Here is a 19,444-nt window from a genome sequence, read left to right as displayed (position 1 = left end):
ATAACAACATTGTTAGTACTATGCAAGGAATGTCCTACTTGTGTGTTATCCCTCTGATTGAATGCTGAAACTTCTGGTTCTTTTATCATACTCTGTTAATTCTCTTGGTTCACTCATTCTGCCACAAAAATTTCACTAATTTTAACATATTGTGCCAGCAATGTGTGTCATCAAATGTGTAGCCAGACATGGTTAAAGGTCTTTTAGTGTCATGTCTGAAAATCTTCAGCCATAAATGAATAAAATGTTGTGTTGCTGTTTCCATCCTAAGCGAGCTCTTCACTCTTATGCCACTTTCATGGCTTTCGTGTCACTCTCACTTCTTATTTCCTTAAGCAGCCAGCCATTAGATATCACAAGGCTAAGTGGAATCCCAGTCCAGATGCTTTCAATGCAGAAAAACGTATTGAGGTCAATCAAAATCAAATCTAGGTTCTCCCTGTCAGCAGTCAGCACTAATTGAGGAGGCAATCATAAAGTATAAGCTCATGATTCTCCTGGGATCCATGCCCAACACATGGGAATCAAGCTCTTTTCTGTAAGTAAAAGATCTACCTTGATTTGGTATTGTACTGCAGACTTGGCTGTGAGTGTCAAATATATTAACAGTTCACAAGCATGTTATGTATTGTTGTATTTAACAACAAAAACAATCAGTTTTGGGCAAAATAATTTAATTGGATAGATAAAAAAATCTACTTATTAGGTGGCAGAAAAAACACAGAGACACAGACAGACGGGCAAGCTTTTGGAGCCAGTGGCTCCTACTTTAGGCAGGAGGGTTGAAGGAGAAGGAAGAGGGGTGAAGGAAAAGGGCTGAAGAGGTCTAGGAAAAGGGGTAGATTTTGGGAAAGTCACCCAGAACTGCGGCTCAGGGGAGAGTTACCACACAGGATGAGAAGGAAAGACTGATTGTTGGGAACTGCATCAGACGAGATTTGAAAACCTGAGAGCTTAAAGGTGGAAGACAGGGTAATATGCAAGACAGAGATTAGTGCTGAAATATCATCCATGAATTAATAACAGTGAAAAGCTGAGTGCATTGTATGGGAGAGGGGCAGTGAAAAATAAGATGTGTAAGACAATGAAAGATGTAGAAAACTACAGCGGAGTGAAGAAAAGAGTAGTTAATGCGAAGAAATACTGAGACGGAAGAAATTAAAGGAGGTGGCGAGAACCTAGAACAACTTGTAGCACTAGTTCCCACATGCGGAGTTCTGAGAAACTGGTGTCTGGGGTAAGAATCCAGATGGCACATGTGGTTGGACAGACACTGAGGTCATGATTGTCATGTTGTAGCACATGCTGTGCAACAGGATATTGTGTATTCCCAGTATACACCCTCTGCTTATCCCATTCATCCTAACTGATAATTTGATGGTATATTACATTTGTCATTCCACAGGTGGCTCTCCCATCAATAGTATATGTTTTGCTGTTACAAGGCTGCTGAGGTGGTGGTAGGAGGGTGCACAGGACAAATCTTGGAGCAGGCACGGCCACACGAGTAGGAGCCATAGGGTAGGAGATGGATGCAGAAGGGGCATAGGGTCTGACAAGAATATTGCAGAGATTGGGAGGACGACGAAAAGCTGTTCTGGGTGTGGTGGGCAAAATTTCAGACAGAATGGATCTCATTTCAGGACATGGTTTTAGGAAGCCTTGGCCCTGTTCAAGTAGCTAATTAATACATTACAGTTATTGTATTTGGCATGTATCTCTAAATTATCTTACTGGAATGCCATCTGAGCAGATTAGACCACCTGGTCACAAGTAATACATGATGAGGAATAAAAGTAATCCATGATTTCTTCACTGGGTTTTCTTCCTTGTTTCATATGTTTCACCATTTTCCACATTCTATTGCTGTCTTTTCCACAAATTTTATAATTTTCATTTGTATTTTTGATGTTCAATAAGATGTGTAATCTTTCACACTGCATCCCACTTGTGGAAAAGATGGTATTGAAATTTTTTCCTTTTGTAATTGTGTGGATGATTGGGTAATACTTATGTCTAATAAAATTTCAGGTATGTGAGGTACACTAAGGTAGACCTGGTATATGTTTTCTGCATGCAGCTCAGTGTGGTGGTTCACCACCCAATTGGAGGCTACATTATACCACCTTCACAATGTGTAGGAAGGTACTGTGAGTTCATAATTGTTTTATTTGGCCTAAATTTCAGGGTCATTTGTCGTCTTACATCTACATCTATAATCTACAGGGCACGTTACGGTGTGTGATGGAGGGTACTTGGTGTACCACCGTCACTTTCCCCTTCCCCTTTCCCTGTCCCTGTCATGAATGGTGCATGAGAAGAATGATTGCTGGTAAGCCTTTGTGTGGGCTCAAAGCTCTGTAATTTTACCGCCATGCCCCTTTCACAAGATACACATAGTAGAAAGCAGTATATTGGTGGACTCTCGTGCAGAATGCATTTTTTTGTAGCATCTGCCCCTGGAATTGCTTAAATGCTTCCATGACACTTTTGTGCTTACTATATAAACCCGTAACAAAACACATGTGGATCTTCTCTGTTTCTCCTATCAATCCTATCCAGCACATATCCCAGACTGCTGAGAAGTATTCCAGTGTTGCTAAAACTAGGGTTTTGTAAGCTATCTCCTTTGTGGCTGGACTAAATTTCCTGAGGATTCTGTCTGACATCTGCCTTATCTGCAAGTAGATTTATGAGGTAATTCCATTTTAAATTGCCCCACATGCATACTCCTGCATATTTTATGGTTGTAACTGCTTCCATAGATTGCTCTGCAATCCAGTCGCTTCCAGGGATTGCTCTGCAAACCAGTAACCTTAAAATAATGGGTCTTTCTGCATATTTATACCCAGTACCTCTCAGTAGTTTGTGTTGAGAGTCAGTTTCAATCATCTGCAGGCCCTCCTGTGTTTTGCTATAGTTCTCTAGCATTGTGACTTCTCTGTATACAACAGCATCATTTGTGAAAAGCCTAGTGGAACTTCCAATATTATCCTCTATGTCATTTATATATATTGTGGAAGGTAAGGGTCCTACAACGCTCGCTTCGGTATGCTGGAGATTATTTCTATGGGAAAATTTCTCTCCATTGAAACTTACGTATTGTGTTCTGTTTGCTACAAACTCTTAAACCAAGTCACACAGCTCTTCTGATATTCTGTATACTCATATTTTGTTCAGTAGGCGGCAGTGCAGAAAAGTTTCTGACTCCTTTGTGAAGTCAAGGAACACAGCAATAACCTGGATGCCAGTACCTAATGCTTTCTGGATCTTGTGGAAGAACAGCACAGGCTGGGTTTCATATGATTGTCGTTTGTGGAAACCATGTTGATTCCTACAGAGAAGTTTTTCAGTCTCCAGAAATCTCATAATATTTGAGCATAAAACTTATTCCAAAATTCTACAAAAGACTAACGTCAGAGTTTTGCACATCTGTTTGACAACCTGTTTTGAAAATGGGAATTAACTGTGGTTTTTTTTTTCTTTTTTTTTTCCCCCATTAGGAACCATTTGCTCCTCTAGCAATCTATGGTACACTATTGCTAGAAGAGGAGCGAGTTGTTTCATCTATCCTGTGTATAATTACATCAGTATCATATCAGGTCCAGTGGCCTTTCCTCTGTTAAGAAATTTTATTGGCTTTCCTACCCCCATGCCCACTTATTTTGATGTCATTTTGGTGTTCGTGTGACAGTTTAAAGGAGAGACTACAGTGTACTCTTCCTCAGTGAAACAGTTCTGAAAAAAGACATTTAATATTTTGGCCTTATATGTGTCATCCTCTGTTTTGATGCCATTACAATCACAGAGTGTCTGAGCATATGGCTTTGATTCATGTACTTCTTACTGCAACATGTCAAGTTGGTAGTCAGAATTTTACTTTTGAATTCATTGAATGCTTTACAGTCTCCTTACACCAATTTTGATTTTATTCAATATTTTGTTGAGGCTTTGGCTACATTTAAATTTTGCAGTGAAGCTCTCTTTGCTTTCCTAGCACATTCCTACCACAGCTGTCAAAACACGACAGGTCTGTCCCACACCGCACAACTGTACTTGACACACACCTGCCTAAAGTGTATTGTAGACTGCTCTTGGACTTTGTCTATTGATGCTCAATTTTATTAGTGCTGGAGATGAAATTTCCATGTTGACCTCTCAGGTAATATGAAATCTGTTTTTGTGTCACTCTCACTAAGCAGAAATATCTTCCTACCTTTCTGTGTATTCCTTGTTACGGTTCTATTCAGTGTAATGCTTATACAATCACTGATTCCCAGTTCCTTATGCTGACCGAGTCAGCTGTTTGTATCTTCTGGTAAACCTTCCGGGATGTAAGGTCGTGGTCCATGAAACTCTTCAGCTCCTAACGTTTTGTCCAGAGCTGCGCTGGACATCTTCAGAGGGGTGTTTCTCCTCCGGTGAGTCTTGCCGACTGACGGGTCGGACGTCTGAGAGTGACTTATATATCGTAGAAAGTGGGCGTGACCAGAGTTACACGTGATATGCAGAGATAATCTTTGTCAGAGATAAAACTTGACTATCGATCGTAATCTCGTCACGGATAAAACTGTCTAGCAATTCTGTAGTGCTACTGTCCAAATATCACAAAGTTTCATGGTCTCTTCTTTCCGATTAAAATTATCCCTATGTTTATGTATTTCAACTGCTTCTCTACAAAGCCGTGGGTAATAGTTCGTCGTCGTAGATAAAATTTTTGTTTCGGAAAACCTCACTTGATGATTTCCTGACTGAAAAGCGTGTTCTGCTACAGCCTATTTATCTGCTTTTCCTTATCGGCAAAGACTTCTGTATTCTTTTAACCGTGTATTTACGCGTCTTTTTGTTGTTCCAATATAAACTTTTCCACATGTACATGGAATTTTATATATGCCACTGGCTGATAGAGGAGCACGTTTATCTTTTACAGACCGGAGAACATGACAAATTTTCTTCTTTGGTCTAAAAACAGGTCTAATATCATGTTTACTTAAAATGTTTACTTTCCAATCTGATCCGTTACGTTCTTTATGAAATGGAGAGAGACTGTATTCTTCCATCGTTTTTCGGGCTTGTCCTTAGGCTTTTTGTTGTTTGGGTGCAGAATTCTGCTTACTTCTTTCTTTGAGTGGTCATTTTTCTCAAAAGCGTGCTTCAGATGTTTTAATTCGACGTCTAGATACTCCGGCGTGCAAATCCGTTTATATTGGAACAACAAAAAGACGCGTAAATACACGGTTAAAAGAATACAGAAGTCTTTGCCGATAAGGAAAAGCAGATAAATAGGCTGTAGCAGAACACGCTTTTCAGTCAGGAAATCATCAAGTGAGGTTTTCCGAAACAAAAATTTTATCTACGACGACGAACTATTACCCACAGCTTTGTAGAGAAGCAGTTGAAATATATAAACATAGGGATAATTTTAATCGGAAAGAAGAGACCATGAAACTTTGTGATATTTGGACAGTAGCACTACAGAATTGCTAGACAGTTTTATCCGTGACGAGATTACGATCGATAGTTAAGTTTTATCTCTGACAAAAGATTATCTCTGCATATCACGTGTAACTCTGGTCACGCCCACTTTCTACGATATATAAGTCGCTCTCAGACGTCCGACCCGTCAGTCGGCAAGACTCACCGGAGGAGAAACACCCCTCTGAAGATGTCCAGCGCAGCTCTGGACAAAACGTTAGGAGCTGATGAGTTTCATGGACCACGACCTTACATCCCGGAAGGTTTCCCAGAAGATATGTCATCCGGTCGTGAAAGCCTTCATACTATGATCTGCTGTTTGTCCCCAGCAAACCTAAGACGTTACCTTCACAAGTGAGTACTTTGATTAATCACTCGACGTAATTTTCAGACAAGACATTTAGACCAATTTCACACAATTTGTTGTCCATACTCCCTGCCCTAATCACTCGAGTCTTCCAATCCATAACTAGGTAGCAGAACTCTCTGCCTAACTTTATAACAAGGCCAGGAAATTTAAGGAAATTTAGTGAAATATTTTATATATTACAGAATGTTTTTAGATATATTTTTCCCATGTGGAATGTTTCCCTCTATTATACAGAATATTATGCATTTGAATCAAATAACTGATGGCAGACTGTGTTAATTATTTAGGTTTTTTTCAGAAATGATTGTTTGACAGAATAGTTATGAAATTAAGCTGTTAGTAATGAGGTATATTGTATGCTTAAACTTGTAGAAATTCTTGTCAAATGTATCTCCACTACACATGTGAAAAAATGCCAACTTTCAGTGTCTATATTATACTATATGTCCTCCAATTATTGGCTGGGAGAGTTAGTTCAGTCTGATGAAAGTAACGGCATTCCATATCTGAGAGGACCATGTTTGACAAAGCACTGTAGTATTCAAACAAGCCTTTAGGTCACAGGCAGCTGTGCCGTATTCCTGATTTTTATATTTATCTTCAGTGGCTGACAGTACGGTATTTGCCGTGTGTGTTGTTTAGTGCAATGAGCAACAAGTGAGACAAAGAAAAGGGCAGGAAATAATTTCAATTCCTGTTGTGGCGTGAGAGGAGAAACAAAAGAGAGTGACAGAAGGAAGAAGAAGATTATACAGGGTGTATCAAAAAGAATCATCCATATTGGCATGTATTTATTTCTGAAACTAATAAACACTTACAATGAATTTTGTTTTTTGATGAACGTAAAACTCAAAATGTTTTTTCATACATTTTCATAGGTGTCCAATATGCCCCCCTTGAGACGCATGGCATATGTCAGTGCAGTATTCAGATTGTTCCCTCACTGCAGCAAGCATGTCTTGAGCTACAGCTTCCGCAGCTGCTATTATGCAAGGTCTCAGATAATTCATTGTTGTTGGTAAAGGAGGCACATAAACAGATCCGGTGACCTCGGTGGCCAGCAATGTAAGGCTGAACCATTTGGTTCAGTATGACCAATCCATCATTCAGTAATCCTTTGATTTAAAAATTCCCACGCTTCCCGATGCCAGTGTGGTGGGCCTCATCCTGTTGGTAAATGAAGACATTCGAATCAGTCTCCAACTGTGTGAAAAGAAAGTTCTCAAGTATATTGAGATATGTGCTTCCTGTAACAGTGTTCTCGGCAAAGAAAAATGGGCCATACACCTTTTCCCATGAAACTACACAAACACATTAAATTTTGGAGGGTCCCTCTCATGTTGTAGAACTTCTTGTGGTTGTTCCGTACCCCATGTTCTCATATTACAACGGTTCACCTTTCCATTTAAATGGAATGTTGCCTCGTCACTAAACACTAAGCGTGGAAGAAAACTGTCATCCTCCATCTTGCCAAGAACAAAATTGCAGAACTCCACACATTGTTGTTTGTCACCTTCATGAAGAGCTTGCACTCGCTGAATTTTGTGTAGTTACATGTGTAAATGTTGACACAATGCATGCCAGACAGACATCGGGGGCATGGTGAACGGATTTCTGTGGAGTCATTGTGAAAGTATGGCAGATGCGTTCAATGGCTGTGTCAGACACTTGGGGATGGCCCAATGATTTGCCTTTACATTAACAACCTGTTTCTCAGAATTGTTCATGCCATCATCTAATTCTCTGTGCTGTTGGAGGATCCAAACCATACCTAGTACAAAAGTCAGGCTGAACAGTTATTACTGACGTGCATTGCACAAAACATAGACACAAAATGCGCACACTGCTGCTACCTAGTTGGAACCATGTAAAACTTGAGAGTTTGCTCTTTCCGACAGTATGTTGTTCTCACACATATCTCAACATATCAGTTAAGATTTTTTTTTAAAAAATCAGGTGGTTCTTTTTTATACACCCTGCATTTTTGCAAATGTTAAGTTCACCATAATGTGTTTAATGGTATCATCATATGTTGCTGAAAACAGTTTGTTTTGAGGATTGTAATAATAACAGAAAAGAACATAGGAAACTAAGAAAGTTCATATTAATGCTTGATAAAATATTGATTCAAAAGGCAAATTAAAAATGAAAAGGTTAGAAATTGTAGAACAAAAATAATGAAGAAAATTTCTTACCAATGAAATAAGACAGTGTGTGAAACAATATGGCACTTTTTCTGTGTAGTGGTGGTGGTAATAATATTAGTATTATCAATAGTAATAAGGTGTTTATTTATGTTTGGGATAATGTTGGTTGCAAAGGAATTCTGTTAACTGTTTCGATATGGTATTCTAACCAAGCACTGGAATGGTTCTTTAACCAGACACTTCATGACCTGACCCACTGAATATTATCAGGTACTTGGACTCTTAGTAGATTTTTTTCTTGGATAAGTAAATAGATGAGTGTTATTTTTTATGCAAAATTAACTTATAGTTTCTTACTGTGGTATGAAGAATGGCTTGATTGATGTATTCTTTAGTGCACAGTAGCCACATTGTATTGAATTTTGATATTACAACATTAGTTTTTCACTTTTCCTGCACTGTATATCTAATTTCTTCAAACTCAGTTTATTTTCTTTCTATAATTGCAAATTTTAATACCTAAACATACTTCAAATATTCTCGTTATCATGCAACAGAATTTTATTTTTGAATGGGTTTTGCCTATCAACATTTATCAAAAATTCTTGAAGTGACAGTTACAATTACACACTATGTAACATTTTGTGAACATCCTTTATTATAATCTCGAACTTGTAGTAGATTTTTCCTCCTATTGCTCAAATGTGGAAGATTACCATACTTGTAATGCACATCCACCTCCAGCCTCACTGGTGCAGTTTGCCAAATGGAAGAAGTAATAGAATTTATTTCAGTGTTGTGCTGAGAATGTAACACTAATCACATACTCAATGAAAAAAATCAGTGTCTGAAAATAATTACATGCTCAGCAATATAATGGACTAGAAAGTTACCCACCTCAACTGCATACTCATATTTACAGAATCAATTGCAAAGTTGAACAACTGTATATAATCTCTATATCATGTAAATTTTAAAGCAGTACTGAATTGTGTAATCCATCTAGGCTAAGAAAATAAATCAAAATTTAAAAAACCAAAAAAAAAAGAAGAGTGAGAAATGTTACCGTTATGCAAAAAGAGAAAAATAACTAGGGTGCTCAAATCAGTGACTTTGTGATGGCATGATAAATTTTCTTGTTTTAAACATTGAGTTGTGTCTGTACACTGTGGCAAGTTTCATTAAAATCATGTTGCTGCATGGAGGGCACTGGTGACAGAGCTCCTGCATATCTTCACAGAAGATAGCATTCAGAAATAATGTGAGGAGTGTATGGAACAATGCAGTTCTTTGAACTCAGGTCATTCCTACTTCAAAGGTGACCACTAATAATTTAACATGTTTAGAAAGTATAAAGATTTCTAGAATCAGTATTGTTCTTTTGGATCAGGCCTTGTACACAACATTTTCTGGAAGAAGGAAAGAACATGTTTGTAGTGATCTGCTGATCATTGCCTCTGAGTTGATCCATATTGACATACCTTATCACAGCTGGAGAAAAGAGTTCAAAGTTAATGAACAGTTGCACATAAATACGTGACAACAAACTGGTCATCAGTTTATGAGCAGTCTTTTTTTTTTTTTTCTTTTGAGTGAGTATGAGCCCACTTCTAAGTAAGTTCTTGCTCATCATATGACCTTGATTCATGCACTGATTGGGCTGAAAAAGGTGTCATAAAGTGATTGTATCATCTCCTGAGGGAAGCTGGCCCTGGGATCATGCTGGCCACAAGAGTACTTCAACATTTTGCAGACAGTTCATAGAGACACGTGCCTCTTGTTGACAAGCATTGTCCTGTTGAAAACTGTCCGCACAGTATTGTCCCGTGAGGGGCCAAGAATTCCAAGATATATCGTTATGTCATCAGATTTCCCTCAACACTACCAGTAATGACATGATGCCCTACCCAATGGCTACCCATACCATGATGGCAGGAGTAATGTTGCTCTGCCTCTCCAAAACATTGAATGAATAGGCTTTGTCTCCCCAGGTCACTGCCACACACACCAGTGATGGTCATCGTGGGCACTGCAGAACTGTGATTCATTGCTGAACACAGTGCGACGCAATTTACCGGCAGACACTGCTTCCCGGTCATGCACCACCCCACATGTAGCCATTTGTGCTGTGGCATCAATGGCACCCTTCATATGAGGCATTAATTCCCTAGTCCAGATGCTGCTAACTTACGACCAATAATGGAGGATGACACAGAATCCATCACTCGTCCTCATACAGCAAGCATAAATATGAAGGGGCTAAATGTGCTTGGTGCACAATACAGAGATTCTCGCTTGTGGTCAGATTTAATCAGCCAGAATGCTGACGACAATTATGCTTGCCCTCCCATTCCCATGCAGTCCATAACATCAGACCACTGTCACATCCTAATGCCCCAGAAATCTGGATATTGCACATTGCACTATTTGATCAGCTGGCCAACTGGAGACACACATTAATTCTTCTTTCAAGCTCTATCAGGTACTAATAACACTGCCTCATGTGAGTATGCAGCAACTCTTGTGTCTTGTCCAGTGATCATTCAGCACTGGACACTGTTTCTGTTCTTTGCAGACCCTACCAGGTCTGGGAACAACACAAAGTGTGAACTAAAGAACTAATGTGCTCTGGTGGCTGTTCTAGCTGTTATAGAGAGTGGAAACTCTAATCATTTACATATTCACCAACAGTACATATGTGTACAAAGTTACATTGATATCCAAGTGTGACTTTGATTGCTTTACTTTTTTTTTTCACGCAGAGTGTAGGATTTTCATTAGTCAGCTTGTACTCATTACATTGCAACATCTCAGGCTGTAATCAGTGATGTCAGTTCATGTCTGTGTTTCTTCACTGATTTTATCCCCATCTCTATTCATTTAATTTCAGCAGGATAAGACACATACAAAACTGCTCGGAGAAACATTTCTTCAGACCTTTTCCTTTGTGTCTGATGCTCAACAAAGCATTGTCATGTAATGAATGCTAGTGAGTGTTTAAACTTCAGGAGTTGTTTACCAGTTTGTTGGTGCTTGGTAAGGAGATGGTTCCACTGTCCTTATTTGGTTTCAGCAAACATTTCATTTTACTGGTCCATGTGTTGTGTCATTTTGGGCAACTCTGCAGGTGAGTACCAAACACAGATTTTTGGTTGAGGTTTGGTCCTTGATCAGACATCAGATATTACTTGTCACTTGAAGTGAACTTCATATCTGGCAGTGCTGTAAGTAAGTGAAAAATACGAGGTTACAGCATGACCTGTATTTCATCTTAACTGTAGTTTCATAACCAACTGGCTTGCGAAACTAGTTCTCAGATCAGACAGATCAAAATGCACCTAGTAAAACCCTGTGACACTTTCAAACCAACCTGCACCTCGAATGCTGCTTCCCTTTAATTATGTTTGTGGTAGTTAACTGTGAATGGAAATAGGAGAATGGTTAACACTTTGGAGACAGATACTTAGAAGAATATTGGGCCTGGAAATTGGCCATTTAAGGTGTTACATAAGGTGCTACTTGCACATATGTAAGTTATGTATCTTCAAGAGTAATACATACAAAAAAAGGACCAAGCTTCAACATTTATTTTTCATATTTGTTGTAGATCTTTGAAAGATAACAAATTTTAAAATAACGATGACGGAAAACACAATAATCCTCCCAAGAAAAAGCACTTTCTTCCTCTTGAGCTTCCACAATTTCTTGGTCATTCAACAAACGTTATGTAACTGTAGCAGAATTACAGAAAACACTTAACTTAATGAGTAGGTGCATAAAATTAAGTCAGTGTGATCCTATTGGCTCAGCCATTCACGATAGCAGCTGTTATGTTTGCTAATCTTTCTTTTGAATTAATTCTAGAAATGGATAAGTGACGGCAGCATCAATCAAGTGTCAAGTCTCAAGATGTCCCTTAATTCTTCTCATATAAAATTAATCCAGTTTTTGAGCGATAGGTGGCCTGCACATCATGGAAATCGTGACCCGAGCTATACATGAGTGTGGTCTTTCTAGCAACAGGTTGTGGCCTGAGCTATGCTTGGACTTGGTCTCCAAAGTGTTAAACCTCTTTTACAAAATGATTAATGGAAAATCTCATATAAAGATGTGAAACATCAACAACCATGCCTCCATCCTTGCTACCCTCCCTGTTTTCCTTTCCCTGTTGCTTCATAACTTGGGTTGTGAGTAACTGAATCTACTTTCCCTTCTTCCCTTTCTTTCCCCTCTCTCCTCCCTGATGAAGGAACATTTGTTCCGAAAGCTAGGAACGTAAATTTTCGGTTCTGTTTTTTGTGTATCTATCAGCTGTACTGAGCTGAGGTAAGTACTGGCCAGCCCCTCTATCTCTTCAAACCTCTTTTACAGTGACACCAATGAGGAAACAAGGCAAGTACATTGATCAACAGCAAACAGTCTTCAGCAAATAAGGGACTGACATTTGTCATTATCTTGACAAGCTGTTTCACATTTCTCCAGGTAATTTAACCCAAGTGAAGTGGAAGATGCTGGACTCGGGTTTTCAGAGAGTGTGGTTGACATCCTTACCTAGCCAACATGGTATAGGTCTTAGGTAATTCCTTAAATCATTTGAGGCAAATGACAGTATGGTTCCTTAACAGGACATGGCCACTTCTTTCCCACTATCTTTGTGCATCTGAGTTAGTGATCTCTCTCTCTCTCTGTCTATCTCTCTCTCTCTCTCTCTCTCATGTTATCTGTACCATAAGACGTCAAGCTCTAAACTTCCCTTCTCTTCATTCTTATCAGTTTAGAAGAAAAGTAGCAGTTTTGTAATTTCAAAATAATGTTCTGTAGTTTTTTACTAACTAATCCTGGTTAAAATAATGAAGTACCACAAGAAAAAGAAGAGAAAGAATAAAAGAAGAAATGCAAGCTTGAATATTTAAATTTGAGCTTTGAAATGGTTCACATGTAAGAGAACAGAGAATAATCTTTATTGTACTCTTGATGTAGATGAGACGTGGGCAGCCTTTGGTGGCCTGCGGGCCTCATTCACATAGTTTTCTTAAGCTCTCTGGCCACTTCATCACATGACATGACATCAGTGCTCCTAGCACATAAAGTCAAAACTGTAGCATTCCAGATGTTTATGTTGATGGGGAAAACACACCAATATGAATGGTACCTCTTTCCCAAAAAGCCATGCTGGCAAATTATGCCTCAAAAATGTTTTTTTGGTGAGTATCTACATTCATTTTATGTTCACCACATCTTCAGATGTTTACATTTATTTATGAATCATGAACATTGTTTCTTTACTTATGACACTTGACAATAGCTGTCTTCAAAACTTCCATTGCAAAATTCTGTGGTGCCTTACTGTCTCTTCCATGAATTTTGTCCACAGGACACATTACAACCAATTGTGGATCAGATCCAGCCCGCAGACCACCAGTTGCTCACCAGTGATGTAGACAATACAAGTCACTCTACATTTATTAAATTTCTCGGTAGAATTGCTTAATGAAACTAGTGGCTTGGATAGTAATCAGAGTAGAATACAAATGTTGATGTGATGCAAGACTGTATCTGTCCATTTATTAGTGGAATAGAAGTTGTAGTTGTGGTTATAACTGTGGTGGTGGTGGGGGTGGTGGTGATGATGGAGATGGTAGTAGCAGTTTTATTATTATTATTATTAGTAGTAGTAGTAGTAGTAGTAGTAGTTGTTGTTGTTGTTGTTGTCATTTTGGTGGTACTAACATTAGTGCCAAGTGAAATATATAGCAGTCAGATTGTTGCAGAAAAAAGAGATACACAGAGGTGAGAAGCAGGTCAGTAGATATTTTTCTGATCCGGCTTGGCAATGAGTGTACTACAGTGCAGAGCTTTAATTGAAATCTATTACTTTCATATAGACCTGATGGCTGAAGAATGTGTTTGTGTACACTGCTACATGGTCTACTGAAAAGCAGGCATTTTCAGAGGATGAAGAGATATTTCTGTTGGACAAAGGTTGCTCAGAAACCAATATTGGAGATCTGAGTTTGATAAAGTTTCTGTCATTTGTAAGGCTTGTCAAGGGGAACAGAAGGGACTGTAGTAGTTTAAAAAGAGAAGGCATTAAGATGAAGCCAAAAGTAAGAGGGTTTTCAGACTAGAAATAAATGGGAGGCATGTGTCTTAATCAGCAGTGTTTTGAGGCAATTTTTCATACATGAGCAACGGAAGAGTTGAAATGGAAGAATTATGGGTATGTTAAAATAAGAACTTGCTGAGAAACTTGAAAGAACAGGCAACAGATAATTTTAGTCATAAGATATATAAAACATTCGTGCCACTAAAAGAAAAAAGAAAAAGATGAGTTGCAATCTCTGTAAAATCCATATCAGTGAGTATTTTCAGTTTATGAAATATTACTGTTATTATTTTTTTTCTCTCCTTTGTTCAACCAGCAGAAGGACCAGGCAAAGAACGATGGCTTACATAGCTCTTTAGGATCAGCATGTAAACATCCACTGGATTCTTCCTAGATTCCTGAAAGAAGACTGGAGCTTGAAATTTTGTGAGTTGAGTTTTTGTTAATCGGTTTACACTGAGGTGACAGAAGTCATGGGATGCCTCATAATATTGTGTTGGACCTCTTTGGTCCAGCATAGTGCAGCAACTATACACAGCATGAACTCAACAAGTCGTTGGAAGTCCCACTGCAGAATACTGAGCCATGTGGCCTCTATAGCTGTCCATAATTGCGAGAGTGTTGCTGGTGTAGGATTTTGTGCACCAACTGATTTCTTAGTTTTGTCCCGTAAATTTTTGATGGGATTCTTGTTTAGTGAATTGTCCAGAATGTTCTTCAAACTAGTCACGAATAATTGTGATCCTGTGGCATGGCACTTTGTCACCCATAAAAATTCCATCATTGAGTGGCTGCAAAAAGTCTCCAAGTTGCCAAACACAACCATTTCCAGTCAATAATTGGTTCAGTTGGATCACTAGATCCAGTACGTTCCATGTAAACACAGCCCACACCGTTAGGGAGGCACCACCAGCTGGCACGGTGCCTTGTTGACAACCTGGGCCCGTGGTGTCGTTGGCTCTGTGCCACACTGGAACCCTACCATCAGCTCGTGCCAACTGAAACTGGTCTTCATCTGGCCAGTTCACAGTTTTCCAGTCATCTAGGGTCACGAGCCCGGGAGATGTGCTGCAGGCGATGTCGTGCTGTTAGTAAAGGCACTCGCGTCATTCGTCTGCTGTCGTAGCCCGTTAACACTGTATTTGGCCACAATACCGGAACAGATGTGTTTTTTGTACATCCCACATTGATTGCTGTGGTTATTTCACATGTGTTGCTTGTCTATTAACACTGACAACTCTACATAAATGCCACTGCTCTCGGTCATTAAGTCGAGGCCGTCAGCCACTGCATTGTCTGTGGTGAAAGGTAATGCCTGAAATTTGGTATTCTAGCACTCTTGATGCTGTGGATCTTGGATTACTGAATTCTCTAACAGTTTCCAAAATGGAATGTCTCATGCATGTGGCTCCAACTACCATTCTGCATTCAGAGTTTGTTGATTCCTGTCGTGCAGCCATAATCACGTCAGAAACCGTTTCACATGAATCACTTGAGTACAAATGACAGCTCAGCCAGTGCACTGCCCCTGTATACCTCGTGTACGTGATACTACTGCCATCTGCATATGTGCTTATCACTGTCCCATGACTTTTATCATATCAGTGTATGTTTTCTATCATATATCTGCCAACATTTTTCAACAAACCTGTGTCTGTGTCACTTTTGTAATTCATAATATGTTATAATTACAACCAGATACAAATCTCACCTTTTTCGAAAGTATTTCAGTATGTATCATACATGTGTTTTTCAAACAGGTTCTGATGCAGCCATGAAATCTGAACTCTTCACTGTTTTTATGGATGAAGATGATATCTCTGTAAGGGTTCTGTGGTGCTCCCAGCCAAATGACACACCATCTTGTGACATAGTCTGAGAGCATGCTGCAGCAAATGGAATATCGTCATCAAGGCAACCCTGATTGCAGTCCATTAGTTGCAGACGTTAAGTTGAAACTGTGAATTATGCTCTGTATCAATGTTGTACATATTATTTCTCTGCACACATTTTTGTTTGTTTTCTTACTCTTGTTGTATGATAAATAAAGTGCATTGCATAAACAATTATTGCAGTAAAGTAAATGCAGTTCGCATACAATGAACTTAATTGTGTGACTCGTAAGAAAACACCAAGTTGATCACAATTATTTTTCAGTGCCACAAGCCTGGCCCGGCAACAGAGCAGCTGTGGAGAACCAGGTAACATTCAGTCCCTCCCAGTACTCCATTTTTCCCCACCAGATGTCAGCTGGACAGAGTTAAATTTTGACCCCACAAATACAAGACTATGCTGTTATTGTGATCTTCAGGCCAAAGACTGGTTTGATGCCACTCTTCATACTTTTGTATCCTTTGCAAGTCTCTTCATCTCTGCATAACTGCTTCAACCTACATTCATTTGATCTTGCTCACTGTATTCAAGCCTTGTGCCCCTCTATAAGTTTTACCCCACACAGTTCCCTCAGTTACCAGATGAACAAGACAAGGGTTTGGGATTTTGCCTCTGAATGTATCACATGTACAATCCTTTTTTGTCAGTTTGTGCCATGCAGCTATTTACTTCTCAATTTAATCCAGTAATTTCTTCGTAAGTTACTTGATTCAACCAACTAATTTTCAGCATAACACTTACATTTATTGAATGGAGGTGACAGTTCTGCACTTAGGCTATATCTTTTAGATGTTAACATATTTCTCTTTTTCAGAAAATACAGTAAGGAAAGTTCTGGCAGAATCCAAATAATTTAGGAGAAAAGAAGACCACTCACTGAATGCAGAACTGCTGAGTCATTGATAGGCACACACTTAAGAGAATGAAAACTTGCAAGCTTTCAGAAGAAATTTTTTGACAAGCTAGAGTACACACACACACACACACACACACACACACACACACACAGACACACACACATTGTGCCAGCGAGACTTGTTGACTAAGGTAGAGTGGGGGTTGTGAGATATTTTGGGTGGAGTGGATACAGGGAGAAAGAGGCAAGATAACAGGAAGAGGGGTTGGGGATGGGTAGCTGGCAGCTCGGAGGAAGGTAGTGGGTGTGGTGGCTAGGAATGCTGGAGGGAGAGGTGGCAGGTGCATTGGCTTGGCATGTGACACACTAGTACCACAGCTGGTGAGATGGAGCCCATGATGAAGATGACATGGAGACATGGATTGGGAGGTGGTGACAGGACAGAGAAAGGTGAAACTGTGGGATGGTGGGTTAGCAGAGACTGAGGCCAGGAGGTTTATGGGAATGAAGTAAACATTGCAAGGATAATTGCTATCTACTTAATTCAGAAAAGCTGGTGCTGGAGGAAAGAATCCAGATGACATGAGTTATGGAGCAGCCATTGAACTTGAGCATGTTGTGCTGAGCAACATGTCGTGCCACAGGTTGGTCAACTTAGTACTCGGCTACAGTTTGGTGATGGCCGTTCCTTCTGGTAGATAGCTTTTTGGTTGTCATGCCAACATAAAAAACTGTGCAGTGATTGCAGCAGAGTTGGTATATAACATGCCTGCTTTCACAGGTGACCCGCGTATGATGGGATATGATAAGCCTGTAACAGCCTGCATTCCAAGTATATACACAGATCTCTAAACTCAAAACCCTTGCCCTCCAACACCTAGAAGAGCATTCCAGATATCACTTCCATAAATCATCCAACCTTTTGACACTCTACATACACAGTGGAGCACCTTTACCAATCAACACCACCAATACCACCCACAGTGAATCTCCTTGTCAATCCTTCAAAGCATCCAGACCCTGCCTGCCTGACCTTTTCAGTTTGTCACATCCTTCAAAAATCTCTCTCTGCAGACAAACCCAAAACACTGTTGTTAACCTTTCCACTTAAAACATCAATTCTAAAGAAGTTTCAGTCTTATCCAAAGGCCTCACCTTCAGCCACACACCAAAGTTTAGCAATGCTCCACTCGTCAAAGATGTCTCTCCTTCAGGCGATCCCTACAGTGGCAACACTTCTTTGTTACCATTACCTCTAACCAAAGGTAACCTAATCCCAACATTGAACCTTGTCTCTCCCAGTTCATACTATCATCCAACCATGACCCTCCCACCTAATCACCCGTGGTCACCTTCCAGGAATTCCCTGCCTCCATCTTGGCTTCACCATTCTACCCTAGATCCCTTCCCAGCCACACAAACCCTTGCCCATTATGCTGAAGATCTCATGAGGAGCTTCACAGGCAGGCACTACCCCCAAACCTAGCCCACAAACAGATTACCTGTGCCACGTACTCATACACCCTAATCCTCTCACCATCCCCAAGAATTAGCCACAAAGGAGTGCCCTCCTCATCAACCAGTATCACCTTGGACTGCAGCAAGTGAACGACATTCTTTGTCACAGCTTTTATTATCCAACATCATGCTCGGAAATGAGGGACAACCAACCCAAGAACCTTTCCACCTTTCTTAAAGTGGTATTCCATTGCCCAGCCTGCCTACAGAACACACTGGTCCATCCTTATACCAATCCAAATCCCTTGCCACAGGGGTCATACTCCTGTGGAAGACCCAGGTGCCAGGCTTGTCTGCTTCGCCCACCCAGCACTTTGTACTCCAGTCCTGCCACAGGCTTATGCTATCCCATCAGAGGAAGGGCCACCTGTGATAGCAGCCTTGTCATATGCTAGTTCTGCTGCTGTCATGTCATATACCAACTCTGCTGCGATCACTGCACAGCTTTTTACATCAGCATGACAACCAACCAGCTGTCCACCAGAAGGAATGGACACTGCCACAATGTGGCCAAGAACAAAGTTAACCACCCTATGGCACAACAAGCTCGAGTCCAGTGGCCATGTGGATCCTTTCCTCCAGCACCAGCCTTTCTGAACTAAGTCGATAAGAATTATCCTTGAACACATCTTTCACTCCCACAATCCTCCTGGTTTTAATCTACACTTATCATCCCCATACCCTCAAGTCAATAGTTTCCCCTCCTCTGTCCTGTCGCCCCTCCCAATATAGGACTCAATGTTATCACCATCGTGCACAGCCCTTCATAGGCTTTGGTCCTTTCATTCTTGTTGTCCTAACTATTGTTTCCCATACTATTTGATCATTCTGACCATATTTATCCTGATAATGTGTTATAAATCTTTGCCCTGTCAACCTGATGTCTCGTGGCATTGTGCTCAACCTTCTGTACAATTAGGCCTTCACATCCATACTCACCAGCTGTGATGTTCATCTTATAACCTGTTTTTAGTAGATTATCCAATCTGTCCAGCTGAGTTTCAAAGTCTTTTAAGTCTCCTTCCACATGTTCACCTCAATTTTTGCTTCCTTTTATGCACAATATTTTGGCAGCTGAC

At 40.0% G+C, this 19,444-nt stretch overlaps 1 protein-coding gene across 2 annotated transcripts in view; it reads left to right on the top strand.

Annotated features, from left to right (window-relative positions):
- Positions 1-16,164, top strand: part of LOC126202455 (target of rapamycin complex subunit lst8) — a 47,505-nt gene extending 31,341 nt beyond the window's left edge. Inside the window, exons 8-9 of one of the 2 annotated variants that reach the window (XM_049936869.1) lie at positions 14,418-14,524; positions 15,859-16,164. In XM_049936869.1, coding sequence (XP_049792826.1) covers positions 14,418-14,492 — 75 coding nt within the window. In that variant the 3' untranslated portion in view covers positions 14,493-14,524; positions 15,859-16,164. Of the gene's footprint in view, positions 1-14,414; positions 14,525-15,858 lie in introns of both variants that reach the window. The other variant, XM_049936868.1, reaches the window with a different exon arrangement.
- The last annotated feature ends 3,280 nt before the right edge of the window (positions 16,165-19,444 follow it).

The sequence above is a fragment of the Schistocerca nitens genome, chromosome 1, assembly GCF_023898315.1.
Source record: "Schistocerca nitens isolate TAMUIC-IGC-003100 chromosome 1, iqSchNite1.1, whole genome shotgun sequence".
Lineage (NCBI taxonomy): Eukaryota > Metazoa > Arthropoda > Insecta > Orthoptera > Acrididae > Schistocerca > Schistocerca nitens.
The sequence above is the reverse complement of the archived record's forward strand: the minus strand, read 5'-3'. Positions and strand labels throughout refer to the sequence as shown.